Raw genomic sequence first — 17,902 nt, 5'->3', positions numbered from 1 at the left:
AAGAATGAACCAGCCTTGTTCTGTGCCCCCCAACAAGGAGCTCTGAGTTCTGTGAGTTCCAGATAAACTAGCCCTCAAAGAGACAAGAGCAGGAAGAGTACACGAACCTGGAGAGTCACTTAAATGGCTAAGACTTATATTAGGCAGCTTCCAAGTGTGGGGTTCCCAAACTTTTCACCCGAAGGGGCATCTTTTGTTAATTTCCCCCTCCATGGAATACTCAGTTTCTAAAGACATTGTCTATCAAACCAATTGCATTTATTCAACAAGGATTTACCTCCCATTTCCTATTATTTGAAGGTATATAATAATGGGGGCTCATATTTATTGATCCACTCACTAGACTGAAAGTATTATATATACTCTTTCAATTTTCACACCACCCTATGAGGTGGGTACTTTCATTATCTTCATTTTACAAAGGAGGGAACAGAGGCAGAGAGGGGTTAGGTAATTTGCCCAAGGTTGCGCAGCTAGTATTTAGTAGAGCTGCAATGTGGACTCAGGCAGCCTGTCTCCAAAGTGAGCACTCCCCTGAAGACTGGTTAGAATCCTGGCTTCCATACCAATGTGCAAAGGTACTCTGGACAAGTGATTTTGCCTCTCTGTGCCTCAGTTTCCTCATCTATAAAATAGGAATAATAAAAGTGCCTATATTGTAGGGTTGTTGTAGAGATTAAATGAGAAAATGTACTTGGAATGCCAGGCACAGTGCCTGCCACAAGCACTCAAGGAATGAGCTGGAATTCAACACCGCTGCTCAGGGTAGGCTTGAGATGGGAAGACTGAACAGAGATGATTCTGTCCTCTAGGGTCTCTGACCCCATGGAGTTCACAATCTTCATATAATGAGCCCGACCCAAAAGTGAATGGCTTAAAGTACAACCTGCAGGAAAACCACCTGACCAGCCCTTCTCATGTGTGCTTCAAGGACCACAGGTATAGAATTAGCTGGGGTTACTGGTAAAAAATACAGATTCCTGTATCCGAATCCTTTGGAAGTGGGCCCAGAAATCTGCCATTATTCAACACTAATGCACCATGGAATTTGTGCTCCACTGAGTCCATTCTGAGCAGGACTTCCTTGCTACTTTGGGAAATATTAAAAATCATTCCAAGACCCCAATCCATTCATTTCTGCAGTGCCCAGGATAGGAGACCCCAAACGCAAAGTACATTCAGAGAGTGGTGGACCTTCCCCAGCAGCCTGGTAAATCATGAAGCTCTAAGTTTCACGAAAAAAGGGTGGACATCTGGCCAGAGGCGGGAGCCTGGAAGGGGAGCATGTAACCCCCCCCCCCCACCTTGGAGCACTGAGGCCTGGGCCCTGGCGCTGCAAGAAAAGATGCATGACTGCTTCAAGGTCACTCTGACTCAACGGACCGCGTCGATGCTTCAATTCAAGATCGGTGGCAGCCGGGCAAACCCACGCGCCGTGGGCGGGGCTCCCGGGGTCGCCTAGGCAACGGGCGCGCGCCACGCCCAAGCCCGTAGACCGGGATGGGAGGGGAGGAGGGAGGGCACGCTGCAAGATGTCTTCCCCCAGCACCTCCCCCGGCTCCGCCCCGCGGAACTGCTAGCCGACAATCCTGAGCACTGATTGGTCCTTCCGCTTGAGGGGCGGAGCCCGCGGCAGCGCGGTGCGTACTTCCGGCTGCCGGGTTGACATGAAGAAGCAGCGGCGGCTAGGGCGGCGGTAGCGGGGAGAGTCGCGGCTTGCAGCAGGACTAAGTGCGGAAAGCGCGACGCGGCCTAGAGCGGCAGACGGCACAGTGGGCCGAGGAGGAGGCGCAGCAGCCCCCCTGGCCCGCCATGGAGATGGAAAAGGAGTTCGAGCAGATCGACAAGGCTGGGAGCTGGGCGGCCATTTACCAGGTGCGGGAGCGCCCCAGAGCGCGGCAGGCCCTTCGCTTAGGCCTCGCGAACCTTCCCCTCAGACCCCCAGGCCCCGCTCTCCCTCTGGGTCCCGTCCTCCGCCTGGGCCCTGCTCCGTGAGGATTCGATCCGACGGTGGCAGAGGCCGGCCGCCTCTCTCTTTGTCCCCCGGGTGGGCCTGCGTCTCTCCCCGGCCTCGCAGTCCCCTTTGATCCCCCACCTACCTCATATCCTCCAGCCCGGGTGACCTCTCAAGCCTGGAAGCCGCCAGTCTCTGCTCTCAGCGCGAAGCCTCGCACCCCGACCCCGCCCCCCTGCCTGTCCACTCTTTGTCCCCTGGGGTGGATAGAACACCCCCACTACTTCCTTTCTAGACTGGACCACCTCAGGCTGTCTTCCTTTGTCTCCCCGGGGGAAAGGGTTACTCCCCCCTCCCTCCTTTACATTTCCTTTCTCCTGGTCTCTGTGCGTCGAGTCCCAAGGATGACAGTCCCTTCCCCCTTCCTGTTCATTCATTTAATGGATCTGAATTGACGTGCCTCTTCCGTGCTAGGCGCTGCTGAGGCGCTGGAGGTAGTGTTTGCTGAACAAGACAGGCAAGATCCTATCCCCCGTGAGCTTAGAGTCGAATAGGGGGCAGTCCAACACATAAGCAGACAATTTCAGATGGGGACAAGTGCTATGAAGAAAACAAAACATAACGGAGTAGAGAGTGATTTCAGGGAGGATGGCCTGCCTCAGAGAATGGGATCAGGGAAGATCTGTCAGAGGAAGAGATACTTGCTCTGTGAGCTAAGCCCTGAGAGCAGCAGGCTAAAGAGCTTTCCAGCCAGGAGGTCTGGAGTACCCACTCCACTGGGGCCAGAGTATTACCCCGTGTCAGGCAGGCAACAGGGGAGGTTAACGTTTTTACTCTCTCTAAAATAGCATCTTTCTCTCGATGAGCATCTTATCCTTTGGTCATGGTTGAGATGATGGTGTCTTCCCAGTCCTCATCTCCTCGTGGGTTATGGTGATTCATAAATAAAAAGTTCGGAAGGTAGGGTTTCTCTACATCATCAGATTAAAAAGATGAAGAGGTCTGCTTTCACAAGAGCTAAATCCTGCGAAGGAAATATGTGCTCCCGATTAAATGTCATCGCGGGGGTTGTGAGGATTAACCAAAACCACACTCGGTATTTTAAATAAACAATGTACAGAATAGAGAGATGTTGTTACTTGTGTAAAGGGAGAAGGCTGTTTTCGGCTTGTAGGCTCAAAAGGCAAATTGTGAGATCCATCAGCTGGTAGTATTAAAATCTATTTTGAGCTCCACTTAAAAAGGAAAAAAGCTTTAAGCCGTTCTTTGGTATGCTTGACTAACAAAAGCCTTTTTTTGGCAGGCTTGGTTTCATGTGGATTTTCATCAAGCTTATTTGACAGGATTCTTTTTACTTGCACTGTAATGTACATTAGCTTCTGATAGACTAATGTTTAGAACCACTCTAATCTGTATAAGTACGCTCAATCAATATATAAAATTTGTATTCCGTGTCTAGTCTCTCTGAGTTAATTGAATGAATCCCACTAGTGACTTTGAGAATGTGTAGACAAATTTTCTACATCAGATTGAATACAGTAGAGTCTAAAGTGGTTTTAAATGAAAAAAATTCTTGGTCTGAAGTGTTGGAGTTGATAATGACATACCCCATCACAAGTAGGGGTGGCCTCCAGGAGGTACTGGGGAGAATCTTTTATATTGAAGCTGACTCAGTTGGCAACAGCAAATTCATATTATAAAAAGTCCTGTTTGAATTTGATTACTTACAGTTTTAGGGAGGAGTGGGAGACCTGTCACCCAAGCACTGTTAAAACTATGTTAAGCAAGTCACTAGCATGGCGCATGGTCTTCAGTTAATTTCCCTCATCGTTCTTATGTTTGTCTACCACCTTGGAACCCCAGGAGTTGGTCGAGATCGCTGTATGTTGAGATTTCTCTAGATCCTTAATCGATTGCCACATTTCTAGAGGTGGTTTCCTTTATCTTAGAGAATTATCCACTATGGGCTTTCTCACCTCTGCAGTACAGATATTTTTCTTTTACAAAATCTGAATCAGACGCTCTTTTCCTTCTTGATGTTGAAAGTGGCAAACTCTGGCATTTTTTAAAAAATGTAGAGTTCAAATGACCTTGAGTCTAAAGTGGCAGATCGGGCTTCCCTGGTGGCGCAGTGGTTGAGAATCTGCCTGCCAATGCAGGGGACACGGGTTCGAGCCCTGGTCTGGGAAGATCCCACATGCCGCGGAGCAACTAGGCCCGTGAGCCACAATTACTGAGCCTGCGTGTCTGGAGCCTGTGCTCCGCAACAAGAGAGGCCGCAATAGTGAGAGGCCCGTGCACCGCAATGAAGAGTGGCCCCCGCTTGCCACAACTAGAGAAAGCCTTCGCACAGACACAAAGACCCAACACAGCCATAAATAAATAAATAATTAAAAAAAATAAAAATAAAAAAAAATAAAGTGGCAGATCTTCCAAAGTGTGTGTCAATTTACGAAAACCATTATTTTTCAGGAATTCAAAGAAATGTGTTTATGGTGGGTAGAAAATGGAAGTTAAAAAAATTAATATTTTGTAGCCTGTCACAGTGAAGGCAGCCTTATACAGAGTCATTTTGAGCTTGCTTAGTCTATTGTGATTTTTAAAATAATATGTAATTTTTGCTTAACATATTGTAAACAAAGCAGTGCAGTTATTTCTCACTATACTAACTTCTAACTAGAACAAAAAGATGTAAAAACTTGGAAACAATTGGGAAAAGAACAAAGGATTAAGTAGACTTGAATGCCGGGGAATGAGGCGGCTTAGAAAACAAATGTTTCAGGCGAAGAGTCTCTGCTAGCTCTATTTGATAAAGTGAGCTTAACTGTTTTTATATAGTTGTTAATGCTAATAGATAGCATAGATACTATTATTAGTATCTATTATTAGTACTAGTATATTAGTATATCTATTATTAGTATTAGCATTTAGGTCTATAAAAAGTCAGCTTTGATAGCATGTGTAGATGGCTTTAAAAAATTGTTTTCTGGGCCTCCCTGGTGGCGCAAGTGGTTGAGAGTCCGCCTGCCGATGCAGGGGATGCGGGTTCGTGCCCCGGTCTGGGGGGATCCCATGTGCCGCGGGGCGGCTGGGCCCGTGGGCCATGGCCGCTGAGCCTGCGCGTCCGGAGCCTGTGCTCCGCAACGGGGGAGGCCACAACAGTGAGAGGCCCGCAAAAAAAAAAAAAAAAAAAAATTGTTTTCTATCATTTAAATGATTGTATATGTCTGGTTTGAAAAGTGGAAGTAATACTTAGCAAGCCTGGAGTGCCCAAAAGAGAAGAGAGAACACAGATAGGGCAAAGGGATTGGTTTTTGGAGCTAGAATGAGAGAAGAGAGGGCTTGAATGAATGAAAATAGGAAAAACTACCCTCCATTTGTAGTTTAAGGTTTGGGTCAGGTGTTTCGCCATCTCTCTCATCTCTAATTCTTTGCTTCTCTGACACCGTTCACTAATTTTCAGTATGAATGATTTGATTGTTTCAGATAAAGGAGATTGCAACAATAGCTTGTGACTTGAAGGCAAGATTTATTCTATGTTAGAGGCAGGCTTTGTAATACGGGCCACTCTTCCAATTGACATTTGTTTTTATAGCTGCTTTCATTATGAAATACGATCTATGCCTGACTAGGTTAAAACAATGTTATAACAATAATTCACTAAAATTCCTTACTGCTGTATACAGCTTATTTTGTTACAGTCCAAGATGAATATTAAAATTTCCCAGTAATCTTTATATAAATACCATTCTCTTCAGAGAAAAACTGTGTTTTGTGCAGAGGAGAAAGATCTATACACTATGACTCACTTCACTTAAAAAAAAGAAAGACAAACGGAAGTGACACGGAGAGGATGGGAAGCTCTAGTCATCTGGAGTGACCCATTAGATCTAAATGTGCTTGTGTAGCCCTGGTTTGAGTGAACTAAATTTAGGTGTCTGATCACCACTTTGGAAATGGTGCAAAGATGTTTGTAATTGTCTGGACTCAGATTAACTAGGGGCACAAGTAGAAATAGTGGAGGGAAGAACTTTTTGCTATCATTATTTGTTTGACATCACTGGCATATTTATAGGAATACTTTGGTTCTTTTGGAAGTACGTCATAAACTATATCAGATGGTTCTGAAGAGTCAGCTGGGGGATAATGGTAAGGCACATGATTTTCGGTTGCCAGTTATCTACCATTGGGCTCCAAGGCCCCTCCAGTGCATTTTGCTTTTTTTTTTTGGCTGCGCTGCGCTGCATGCAGGATCTTAGTTCCCCAACCAGGGATCGAACCCTTGCCCCCCTGCATTGGAAGCGTGGAGTCTTAACCACTGGACTGCCAGAGAAGTCCCTGCATTTTGCATTTTAGCATGAATAGCTCCCCCAAACCTATTTAAAAAGATGCCTGGTATTGAGTAGTGTAATTGAATGTATACTGAATTTCATGATAGAAATAAATTTTAAAATTTCCTGTAGGGATTTTGTCAGACTCATAACTACTGAAATAACTGTGCCTTTTCTTTTTACCTTTTCTCTTTTTTTTGAGTTGTCTATTTTCTGATCTTTTAGATGGCAGAATCCTTTGGGCAGTTTTTGTCTTATGCTGTGCTTTTAATTGCAGGTACTTTTTCATAAGCCACCCTGAGCTCATGTGTATTTTGCACAAGCTGGCGTCCCTCCCTACAGTGTTTATGTTAATTTGTTCATGGTAACCAGCTAATACTGACTACAAATAGTCTGGGCATGTTTCTTTGTACTGCCCATGTTTAGGAAAAGGGGAAGTCCAGCAGGGTCATTGTGTCCAAGACAATGTAGTTTGGTACCAGTCATTTGGTGCATGTTTTGAATATCCAGGAGTACTGGGGACTTTGGAATGGTTCTTGATTCCCTCTACCACATCTCATTGATTGGTCACTATGATGTCCTTCCTAGCATCCCAGTGGTCGAGGTTCTCAAATTTTACTTATAATACTGCTGTCATTTCTGGTTTCACATTGCAGAAATTAATGAAACCAGAAGCATATTAATAAGGTCCCTCAACAATCTCTCCACATCTCCCCCCTGCCCCACTGTGTATATTCTTCACATTATCACTAGAGTAATTGTGTTAAAAACAGACCTGAGTCTGTCACTCCTCTGTTTACTTCTATGCTTTCATTTATCTGTAAGGTCCAAGCTCCTTGGCATGGCAGCCAGGTTCCAGCCATCCCCTCCTGTGTACCTTTTATTCTATAGCCACACGAGCAGGTGCAGTGTTCTCCAGACTCATCCTTCTCTTTCATTCCTTTGTACTTTGGCTCAACACTTTGTTTAGGCTGCCTTTCCCACTCATTCTGGCTTGCGCCTCACAGCTCAAATGTGTGCCCCCTTGCACTAGATTTTGGCTCTCTCACTTGTGTGCTTACATACACCTTCATACCTATCTCTTTTAAAGCCCTGCTCTCCTGGGAGCTGTTCCTTTGTATCCGGGTCCATCTACTGTAGGGTCCAAACTATGGAAGTTAGCTCTTCCATCTTTCTCATTCATCTTGGTGTCCTCTGCACCGGGCACAAAGTGCCTAAGAAATGTTGGGGTTGAATTGATTGTCAGCACTTTGCCCCAGGCCCTGACAATAGAAAGACAAGTCACAGTTCCCACCTCCCATTCTTGGGGAGGAGGAATGGTAGACACAAAAAGATGAGCCTGCGTTAGTACTAATAGCAGAGGCCACTCTCAGAGAAAACCAGTACAATTTGACCCATGGCTTGATGAGGCAGTTTGGTATTGCCTGCTGTGGTGGCTTGGAAGAAAAGCTTGGATGCTTACCCAGTAGGAAACCCAGTTTGTTTCACAGGAACTTTAAATTCAACAACAAATTTGTACTTGGCCTGAGGCGAACTGAATAGGAAACTTGGAGGTGATATATCTGTCTCTCTAAGAATTATTGAATTACTCTGTTCTCATCACTCTTGACTTGTTCTCACATGCCTTCTAGAAGGGCTTTGCATGTAGCTGGTTTGTAAAATATATTTTGACTGTGGGATTAAAAATATGGTTCTCCGTAAAGTAACAACACTTATAAAACCTGTGATTTCTTTTCGAAGTATAAATGGTAAAGGCAAACATTTTTGGCCTTTGATCAGATCACCCTTCCGGCCAAGAGAGCAGCTTAATCTTTTGCTTTTTCTCTAGTTAGCTCTAACACTAACTAGGCTGAGTGGGTCCCTTCCTTTCTTGGGGCTTCAGTCCCTTCCTGTGTAAAAATGATCCTTGACTAACTGATCACTGAGTTCTCATCAAGTAATGAAAGTCTTTAATGTGCTCACAAAGAGAGTTTGGTGTTCCTGAAGTAATCCTTGTAACCACTGCTGTGGTTACTCAATTTTGTAAGGTGCGTCGGTGTCGGTGGGTACAGTTAGGCTCACAAATGTGTAAAAGTTTGGTGAGTATAAAGATTCAAAAGAATTGAATCTTTTTTTCCCAGGAGGTGTTGAACATTTTTAATAAGTTGGGTTCATTTGGTTTAGTAATGTGGGAAAACGAGTGGCACTGACATATGAGTTCTGCTTGCAGTTTTTCTCTGAGTAGCAATTGGGTGGTTTTTCCTGTAAAGATAGAGGAACTGATTCTCGAGAATTTACGAAAGATTCAACCCCAGCTAGGTACACAAAGAGTAGCTGCCCTTTATGTTGTAATTTTAGAAAGAAACCAACATCTGGTCTAAACTTCATTTGAAGAGCATGATAGTATACACAGCTGCTGCGTTTGAGAAGAAAGTACCTAAGGCTCCAGCATTTTAGAAATAATGCTTCACTTTGTAGAAGTGGGCTTCATAGTTTCCCAGCTCCTGCCCTCTCCTTCCTCAAGGCAGCTTGACGTATCACAAGGGTCTTACTGACAGTTTTGTAAATTTTGAACGTCTGAAAGCTAGGAACAAGACCATTTCCCATGGAAGATTCTTTTCCCCCGAAATAAACAGCCAAAGAAAAGTCAAGCCCCCCCAAATCAGTTGATCTTCGGAAGGTGGTACACGTCACACTGCAGACAAAAATAACTACTGATAAATGATTTTCAGTTTTGTTTTGTTTTTTTTAATTTGTGACCTGATTCAATTTGCAGTTTTGAATGCTTATGATTCTACCAACGCTGTTTGTAAAGTTTTACGGATACCCCATGGTAATTAGGTAGAATTGGTGCTTAAGAAGTTCTACAGCATGGAATCACAAACGTGGCTTCTTAGCACAGGGGCACTTAAGGTCCATATTTTTCTCTGGAAAATATACATATTCCCTACTACTCTTAATCTAGTAGTGTGCCAGGAAATTCTGAGTCCTTATTGAGGGTTAACTGCTTGTTGAAGCAAACCTTTGGGCTCGAGTGGACTTGTGTCCTAGGCTTCTTTCTCTTTTACTTGCAGAGCTTTCTTCCCAAAGACTGATTGAGGCACGTTTTCTTTTACAGATGAAGAAGGAAAAGCCTCGGCTGTGTTTGTGGCTTTTGTGGGCAAGCGACACCACTTGCAAAGATAAGATGAGCAATAGCAAAACTAGGTTTTTCCAAAACTGTGTTTTTAAAATTTATTAGTTAGTGATTAGAGAAGGAAAACTCCCTTATCTCTGTTACTCTGTTAGGAAACATTTTTCCCCTGACTTTTTTTTTCCTTACCTAATGGCTTTGTTACTGGTGCATCTCTTCCTTTTGAAGAGCCTCATTTAAAAAATGCCACGCGAAGTTCCAGGGAACAGCTTAGCTAGTTTTTATTCTGATGAGTACTGATTACTCAGAGAATTATACACTATAGTGAATTGCTTACAGGAAGGTGAACATCAAGTAGTTACTCCGAGTAGTTAGACTTCTCCGAAGAACAGGGGGTTACTTAAAAATGTCTGCACATGAAATCACTTCTGAATATAACTTCACTCAAGAGAACAAATAGGCAAGCTGCATTTAGCATAATACGGTAAATTAGCTTTAAATTCCCTCGGTGCTTAAACATTTGTCACTGTTATATTTATCTCTTTTAGATTTTGTATTGCTTCGCTATTCAAATAGTCAGGGCTAAGTTTGCTTCTATAAGGATAAAGGCAAAGTGTGCCTAACTGGGTCATAAATATTTGTGTGGCTCACTTTTGCACAGAGAAAAGAGGCCTCTAAGAAGATATTCAGGGGTGTTTCAGAGGGAGGATACTTTGTTTTGTGTGTTTTGTTGTTCTTGTTGTTTTGCTTTATTTTTACCCTGATTCAAAACGTTATTTTGACAGCATCTTACAGTTAAGAGTATTGCCATTATTGTTCTCCACCACCTGGATACCACCTCCCAGTTGCCAGGGTCTTTTGGATCATCCTCGGAGGTGGGGTGAGGGGGTGAAGCAGAGTGGTGCAATATCAGGAAGTTGCATTAAGCCACATCAGGTTGACAGGCACAAAGCCACATTTCTGGAGCAATCCCCAGCACACCGGGTGATATGGCCATGATTGAGGGTTAGCTGGTCCACATCTCCCATGAACCATCCTTGAGAATCCACATCCCCATGATGTGCTGCGTTTTAATGGGTCCTTTATGTACCTATCATGGTACCATTTCTAAGTGTACTTAAATATTCCTTCATGTCCCACTAACAGTTTTTCTTAATATATCCTAGGAATATTAGTGTCATTAGCAGTATTTTGTTTTATCTGTTCTTGTCATAGTACCCAGGTCTGCTACTGTCCCTTGTTTTTCTACTTACTGATAAGAATGCTTTTGAGAGTTTTAGTATTGAAGAGTGCACAGTAGCAGCTGGTAGGATTTATACTCATCGTTTCTTAACCACTCGTTTCCATCCTTTTTGAGCTTGAACTTTCCCCAGAAAACTTATCAAAAACGTAATCATCACGCAGAGAGAATCATGGTAAAAGTAGTTGAAGTTTAACAAACCAGTACCTTTTTTTTTTTGCATGAACCCACATTTGTCAACTAAGCTTCCTTTTGCAACATGTTCCACTACTTTATGACAAAAACTTTTGTGTTTCCCAACAGCCTTTGTTCATTGGAAGATGTTGCTTTTGGAAGTAGGAAATAAACGGCTTGAGGAGATGGAGGCAAGCTTTGGTCTGAAGTAGGAGTCTGGTATGTCCCTAGCTCTCTGTGAGAAGCGCATTTGGAGATGGGTGTGGTCCATCATCTGAAATTTCCTATCCTCAGTTTGAGGAGGTGGTTACCATTCTAACCGCTTAAGAACTGCATGGTACATGCTATTTTATCTACAGGGCAAAAGTTAGCTCTAATGGTTTCCCTTGTACTTGCCTTCAAATTAACAAAATGCCATTCTTTGGTAATGTTTACATGCCAGAAGGAAGAAAGGATACAGCTGAAGTTAAAGGATTAAATTGGCATCACACCTTTAGTTTTGTAAATGCTTTTAATGTTTGATTTTTGTAGGTTGATCATAAGGAAGTGTGATAAGTATGTTAGGTTATTTGTGGTTTGAGCTAATTTTAGTCTCTTGTTCACAGCTTGCTTTATATCCTTTGACATCTGCTTTCTAGAAAGACAGAGTTTGAATGTAGGACTCAGTTTATATTCTACACTTGGCTACATTTCAAAAAAATATTTTCTCAGTACTTTGGTAGTTGGACACTTTGAAGCATAGTAACATTCTTTTAAAAATCATTGATTCCTTTGCTTAGTGATGTCTCTACTTTTCCAGTAAGTAAATTAGATTCTTTCATAGAGGCTTGGAACTCTTGCTACAAGCCAGTGGCTAAAAGGGTATGGTTGATTACTAGAGGATTTTTAAAAGAGTCTGACTGACCATGAGATGTACTGAAGCAAGGCTTTGATTGGCTGCGTATAGGAAACCTTCCCCACCCTGTCCCCTTAGTTGATAGAGCCTTTTACTCATAAAGGCTGGGCCTTTGTCTCAAAGCTTTAGTCCCAGGCTGCCCTGCCACCCACCCTTAACCAACTCCCCCCAGAGACTTGTGAGGTGATGGAAGAAGAGGACAGGGTTTGGGTTCTGGGTCTGCCTTTGACTGTTGTGGGACCTTGAAGGAGGTAACATTCAGGATCTGTAAAATGTGCTGATTAGACCACATAGCCTTACAGCATGATTGGAATCTAACACCCTACACCTACGTGGTCACATGAGGAGCCAGGAGACTGGGGCAACTTTGCTGGAAAAATGGGGGCTTCACATCCCACTCATGCTAGGTTTGGTGGCAGCCATATATGTTCCATGATCCCCCTTATCTAAAAGTGAGACAGAACTTTAAATTTTCATATTAACTCAAATCAAAACTTTAAAAATCCATTATGTCCTTAAAAAGAATAAAACACCCTGTGTGGGCATAAATCCATTATTTTATAAAATGACTGAATGCCACATTGATGAATGCAGTTTCCTTTGAAATTCTTCTCATGTCTAAAGAGGATTATTGGGTTTTGTAATTGGACTAAAATCTCCCATCCAAGGGAGAAAGGCACAGTCTGATCCATGTTCTACCCTCATTCATAATAAAACCCAATAACAGCTAACATTTATTGAATTCTGTTACGTGCCCCAGGCACTGTGCAAAGTGCTTTACGTGCAGTACCGTTTATTACACACCATAAACTGGTCTTTAATAGCAGGAAATGTTTTGGGGGGACAGTTAGGTGTCAGAGCCTCGATGTTCTTCTTTGCCTGAGGTCTCCCATGTCCTGGACCCAGCTTTACAACGGCACTGTGGCCAAGCTCACACTGATAACACAACTGCAGGGACAAGGGATTGTGCTTCGCCTCCTGGTTGATTAGCACATAGGAAGAGAGAGTTTGTAGATTTTGACCCTTGCCCATATTTCTGACCTCTTACCTAGATGTCACAAGTTGGCCACCCAGTTATATTTTGCTTGGTTCACACAGTGCTTTAAAGAAAAGGGGAGTTTAAACTTTTGTCATTATTGATACATCAGGAGAAATCACGTACAAATCTGGATTTCTGGCTTCTCTTGAAAACTCCGAAGATCACGCGGCCTGAGCCCACCGTGGCAGTGGTCTGCTGATCTGAGGGGCACGTGTGTATCCTCCTCCCCAGCAGGTCCCCCTGTCCTCGCTTATATGAACTACCCAGCCATGGGACGCACTTGAGTTTGTAGCCTCTACTCCAGACTGGGTTTTTTTCTTTGAATTGTTTATTTTTAAAAAGACGTTTAGGCTTGTAAGTAGTTGGTGTACTATCATTAGATAAAATCAAAGCAAGGGAAGACTAGCTGGAGATATGGTGACTAGTGTGAAAATGCCTGAGGAGGGAGTGCCCTTGACTTCAAAATCCGGGATAAAATCATTAGCCAGGTGCTTCTTTCCTTCCTGCCCTTCCCCCTTCCCTTGTCATCCTTATCCCCTTTCTGCTATTTTGAGGAAGTTAGAAGCTGCCACCATTTTTTCCCACCTCGAGCAACTGAGTGTGACTGTATTTTTGTCCCATGTTCAATTATTTCCACGAACTATTTTTGATGACCAACTTGGAAATTAAATTGGATGGTCAATATGGGACTTGACAAGAAGAATGACTTGCTCAAATAAGTTTGCACTGAAAAATCTAAGAAGTAGTGTTTTTAATGACTTGCTTTGTGACCTGGTTAGGAATGATACCATTTGTCATGTGTCTCAATTCATGATTAGATGGTTTCTCTACCTTATCCTCTCTATCAAGGGATGAAATAAATGATAGCCATGATTGGGGGGAAATATATATATATATATATATGTATATATGTTACAAAGAATATGTGTGAAAGGTCTCTGTCCCTGTTCAGCGACAGAAGTACATGTTATATTGTAGGAGATGCTATTCCTTTGGTCCCTCTTGAACATCTCTTCTTCCATAGAGGTATATTGTATACGACAAATTAGAACAAGCAATAGATAGGGAAGATTCTTTACCATTATAAAACAATCAGGATCCTTGTTCTAAGTTTTGTACCTTTTCCCCTCCTAAAGCTGAATCCCAGGAGGACAAAACCAACTCAGTGTTTTAGCACTCTTGAATCGTGTGACATGATGGCATTGGCCATTTAATACTTTTTTGTATATATGAAATTAAAATCAATAACTGGAGATCAGTTTCTCCATGAAGCTTTTCATCTCCCCTTTATTTCCTCTTCTGTTCTGCAGTGGTAAGCTCCTTTCAGGCAGAGTCCGTTCACTCATTCAAGTTCATGAGCTAGGGGCCGGGCTCTGCTAGGCAGTGAGGGTAAGTGGTGAGCAGGAAAGATACAGTTGGTCCTTGCTGTTAAGCTTAACAGTGCATCCAGCAAAGGGGCTGGGTAGAGACAGTGCCAGTTCAGAGTGATGAGAGCTCTCATAGGCGTAGGCCTGGGTACTTGCGGACTCTAAGGAAGAGGCATTTGGGAGAAGGAAAAGCAAGCGGAAGAGCTGTCAGGTAAAGATAGTCTATAAAAGTAATATCTAAGTGGAGATTCCAAGGGCAGGCGGGAGTGAGCCCCTTATGTTCTCCAGTCCCCTAATCTGGGTTCAGGCCTCCTTGCCCTTCTCTGTTCGTGTTAAGTGTTAAATTACCTAAGCTTGAAAGCATGGGAGCATATTTAACTTTCTTCCTCTTTGTTCTTAACCCTCTGCCTCCCATCCACCCCTTGCCCCTCCACGATTCATATGCATTGTCTCTCTTTCTCTTAATATATTTTTTTTCCCTCTCTCCCTTGCCATTACTTCTCACCTTGACTGTGATAATGGCCTCAGAATCCTTCTAATAGGGTGACTTAGTGAAGGCTACAATATGTCACTGACCTCATGTTGCCGCCGTGTAGTGAAGTCACCTGTGTAGGTGTCTTCTCTGGCAGGATGTTTGTGTTATCGCCTGTGCGTTAACAGTGTTAACGGACAGTGCGTTACACTTAGTAGGCAGGTAGTACAGTATTGATTGCAATGAAGTGATAGCTTTTATATAAATACTTTTATTTTTCTTATCCAGGTATTTATGCAGATACTCTTCAGTCCGTACAAAAAGCAGAATTATCTTTTATGACACAAAATGTTTTTTAAAAAGAGTCTTTAAGTATAAGCCTGATTCGGTAAGCACAAATGGAAAATATGTGGCTATCCCCCTGATTTGCAGATGACACTGTAAGAAGAAAGGTCTTATTTATTCATTTTGAATTTTAAAGGATGTTTTTAATGGTGTTGGCTGGCTTATCCCATTATGTGGTCTGTTCATTAGCAGTTCTCTATACATAGACGGCTTTGTTCGAGTGAGTCTTTCAAATCAAGTACCTTGTAAAATAACTTAAGTTTACTGATAATTTATCCTAGTTTTAAATGACTAAGTGATAGGCTTTAATTTTTAGGCATTTTAACATTTTTGGATATGATTACATATTCTGAGACTTTGTGATTTAAACACAAAAATTATCATCTTGAGTAATTCTGAATGAGTTGCTGATTGCTGCCTGTTTTCCGTTCACGTACTTACTAAACTCATTCCTTGCTGTGTCGGAGCAGTCAGACTTGGATATCTGCAAACCATTAAGGTTGTGTAACATCTTTTCTTTTTTCCTTTTTCTAATTCTGGCTTTGAAGATCATGTGTGGAAGTAGTACTGGATTCGATTTTTTAAAGAAAAATTGTTGATTACTAGTCATTACAGATTTGAAAAGGGAAGAGTTTTTCTTATCAGTGGAGGACAAAGTAGAGTAAAAGAAGCTTTGACTGTTTTTCCTTCACTGGTGAAGGAGGATGTTTCAATGTGGCTTCTGTTTTTGTTTTTCCTCCTTCCGGTTTTATTTTAGAGTCATTTACATGTCACTGAATGGATACTATAGAACATCCATAGCAGAAATAGATGTATGGAGTAGAAAAACAATAGTTCACAGGCCTCTCAACAGAGTCACTAAACATAGCTTTTTTTTTTTTTTTTTTTTTGGCTTCATTGGGTTTTCGTTGCTGCACGCGGGCTGTCTCTAGTTGCAGCGAGTGGGGCTACTCTTCATTGCAGTGCACAGGCTTCTCATTGTGGTGGCTTCTCTTTTTGCAGAGCACGGACTCTAGGTGCGTGGGCTTCAGTAGTCGTGGCACGCAGGCTCAGTAGTCATGGGGCACAGGCTTAGTTGCTCCGCGGCATGTGGGATCTTCCCGGACCAGGGCTCGAACCCGTGTCCCCTGCATTATCAGGTGGATTCTTAACCATTGAGCCACCAGGAAAGCCCCTAAACATAGCTATTAAATGGACAGAATATTGCAGGGGGGAAGCAACCGTTTTTAAGATGGAAGTGAATAAGAAAGCATTATAAAAATAGATCCTTAATAGAAGTCCAAACTCTGGATAAGACCCTGGTTCACTGATTATGCTTTGTCTTAGGATTGGAGGGGAGGTGTAGATGTGTGTGTGTTGGGGGTGGGAGTATGAATCTTAGAGAGGATTCCAGCAGGCATTCCCGGTCAATAAATTGCCTTTGGGGGAATTGTTTAATTACTTGCCTGTATCATGTTGGTCATATTTTAAGTGGGCCCCTCTGCATCCCTCCCTCTCCCCTTAATTTACCTGGCTCACAACGTGTCCTCTTTTCCACAGCTGCTGTCGCCCCTGGGTCACGTCAGTGTTCCCTTGGGCAGTCCATCCACCATCCTCACCTCCTCCCCTGGAAATTTCATGTCCCTCTCCTTTTGCCGTCTCCTTCCCATAGGGCACGCCCTGGCCCTTGGGATCTTTTCTGCCTTTGCCACCTCATTAGACTCAGACCTTTCACTCTCCAATCACAGCCTCCTGTGCTTCCACACTCCCTCACTCAGTTACTTCCCTCCTCTGGGTTTACTCCTCCAGCCAGATTTCCAGCTGCTCCTTTCCAGCGCCAGTCCTCCCTTCCCTTCTTACGCGGCCGGTCAGTCCCTTGAAATGCTGCCTCTCCAATATCCCCGTGTAGCCCTTCTGCCCATCTTCTTTTTTTTAATTTATTTAATTTATTTTTATTTTTGGCTACGTTCGGTCTTTGTTGCTGTGTGCGGGCTTTGTCTGGTTGCGGCGAGCGGGGGCTACTCTTCTTTGCGGTGGCCTCTCTTGTTGCAGAGCACGGGCTCTAGGCGCGCAGGCTTCAGTAGTTGTGGCACGCGGGCTCAGTAGTTGTGGCGCACGGGCTTAGTTGCTCCGTGGCATGTAGGATCTTCCCGGACCAGGGCTCGAACCCGTGTCCCCTGCATTGGCAGGCGGATTCTTAACCATTTTGCCACCAGGGAAGCCCCTGCCCATCTTCTTGCCATCAGCATACCAGACCAGCTCTACCTGGACCAGGCCAGCCACCTGCTTTTCTCTTCCTGGGCCCAGGCCCCTAGGTGCTGCTGGAGAAAAATCTCCTGGTTTTGCAGATTGAACCACTAGAAGGAAGTCAGGTCCGTAACCTCAGATCTGTCTCCCTCGGCTCCTGGCTGGCAGATCTGAAGCTTGCCTGTCATCCTTTCTGCCTCGTTTCTCTCACAAGGAAAAAGGAGCCTTTCTTCCTGTCGAAGGCAGCCTTACATCTGCGCTCTTCATACCTTCCCATCCCACCTGCTCAAGGCGTCTTGCACCAGTAGCTTAGTGTTTCTTTTAGGTATGTGTCCTTAGCCCTCCCTCTATGTTACCATCTTTCTTGAACCATTTAAACATTTTCAGCCTTCCTCCGGCTGCGACTCCCCCTCTAGTCACTGCTCTCCAGCTGAAATGTTTGAAATAAATAAGTCACTGCGTCCATTGTTCACCTCCCAGTCACTCCTCGACTGAGGGAAGCTAGGCTCCACCCTGCCACGCCACTAAAATAATTCTTCACTGGGTCACTGTTAGCTTCCTTGTTGCTAAAGCCAATGATTCTTTGCATCCTTATCATAACACCATTTAACATGGTTGACCTCTATTTGCTTCTTGAATATTCTCTAACTGCAGTTTCCATAACTCTCTCTTTTCCTTTTTCTTTCCTTTTGTATATTCTCCTTTTCTAGCTAGTTAGTCCCAGCTCTCACTCTTGGGCTTCTCTGC

General features: G+C 43.5%; 1 protein-coding gene across 2 annotated transcripts in view; it reads left to right on the top strand.

Annotated features, from left to right (window-relative positions):
• Nucleotides 1-1,663: 1,663 nt before the first annotated feature.
• Nucleotides 1,664-17,902, top strand: part of PTPN1 (protein tyrosine phosphatase non-receptor type 1) — a 68,974-nt gene continuing 52,735 nt past the window's right edge. Inside the window, exons 1-2 of one of the 2 annotated variants that reach the window (XM_060078356.1) lie at nt 1,664-1,875; nt 10,941-11,030. Coding sequence is in view for 1 of the 2 variants with exons in the window: in XM_060078354.1 (XP_059934337.1) it covers nt 1,813-1,875 (63 nt within the window). In the remaining variant the exon portion in view is untranslated. The remainder of the gene's footprint in view (nt 1,876-10,940; nt 11,031-17,902) is intronic. The other variant, XM_060078354.1, reaches the window with a different exon arrangement.

Source organism: Mesoplodon densirostris, chromosome 16, assembly GCF_025265405.1.
Source record: "Mesoplodon densirostris isolate mMesDen1 chromosome 16, mMesDen1 primary haplotype, whole genome shotgun sequence".
NCBI classification, from domain to species: Eukaryota; Metazoa; Chordata; class Mammalia; order Artiodactyla; family Ziphiidae; genus Mesoplodon; species Mesoplodon densirostris.
Note: the sequence above shows the minus strand (reverse complement) of the source record. Positions and strands in the feature narration are given on the sequence as shown.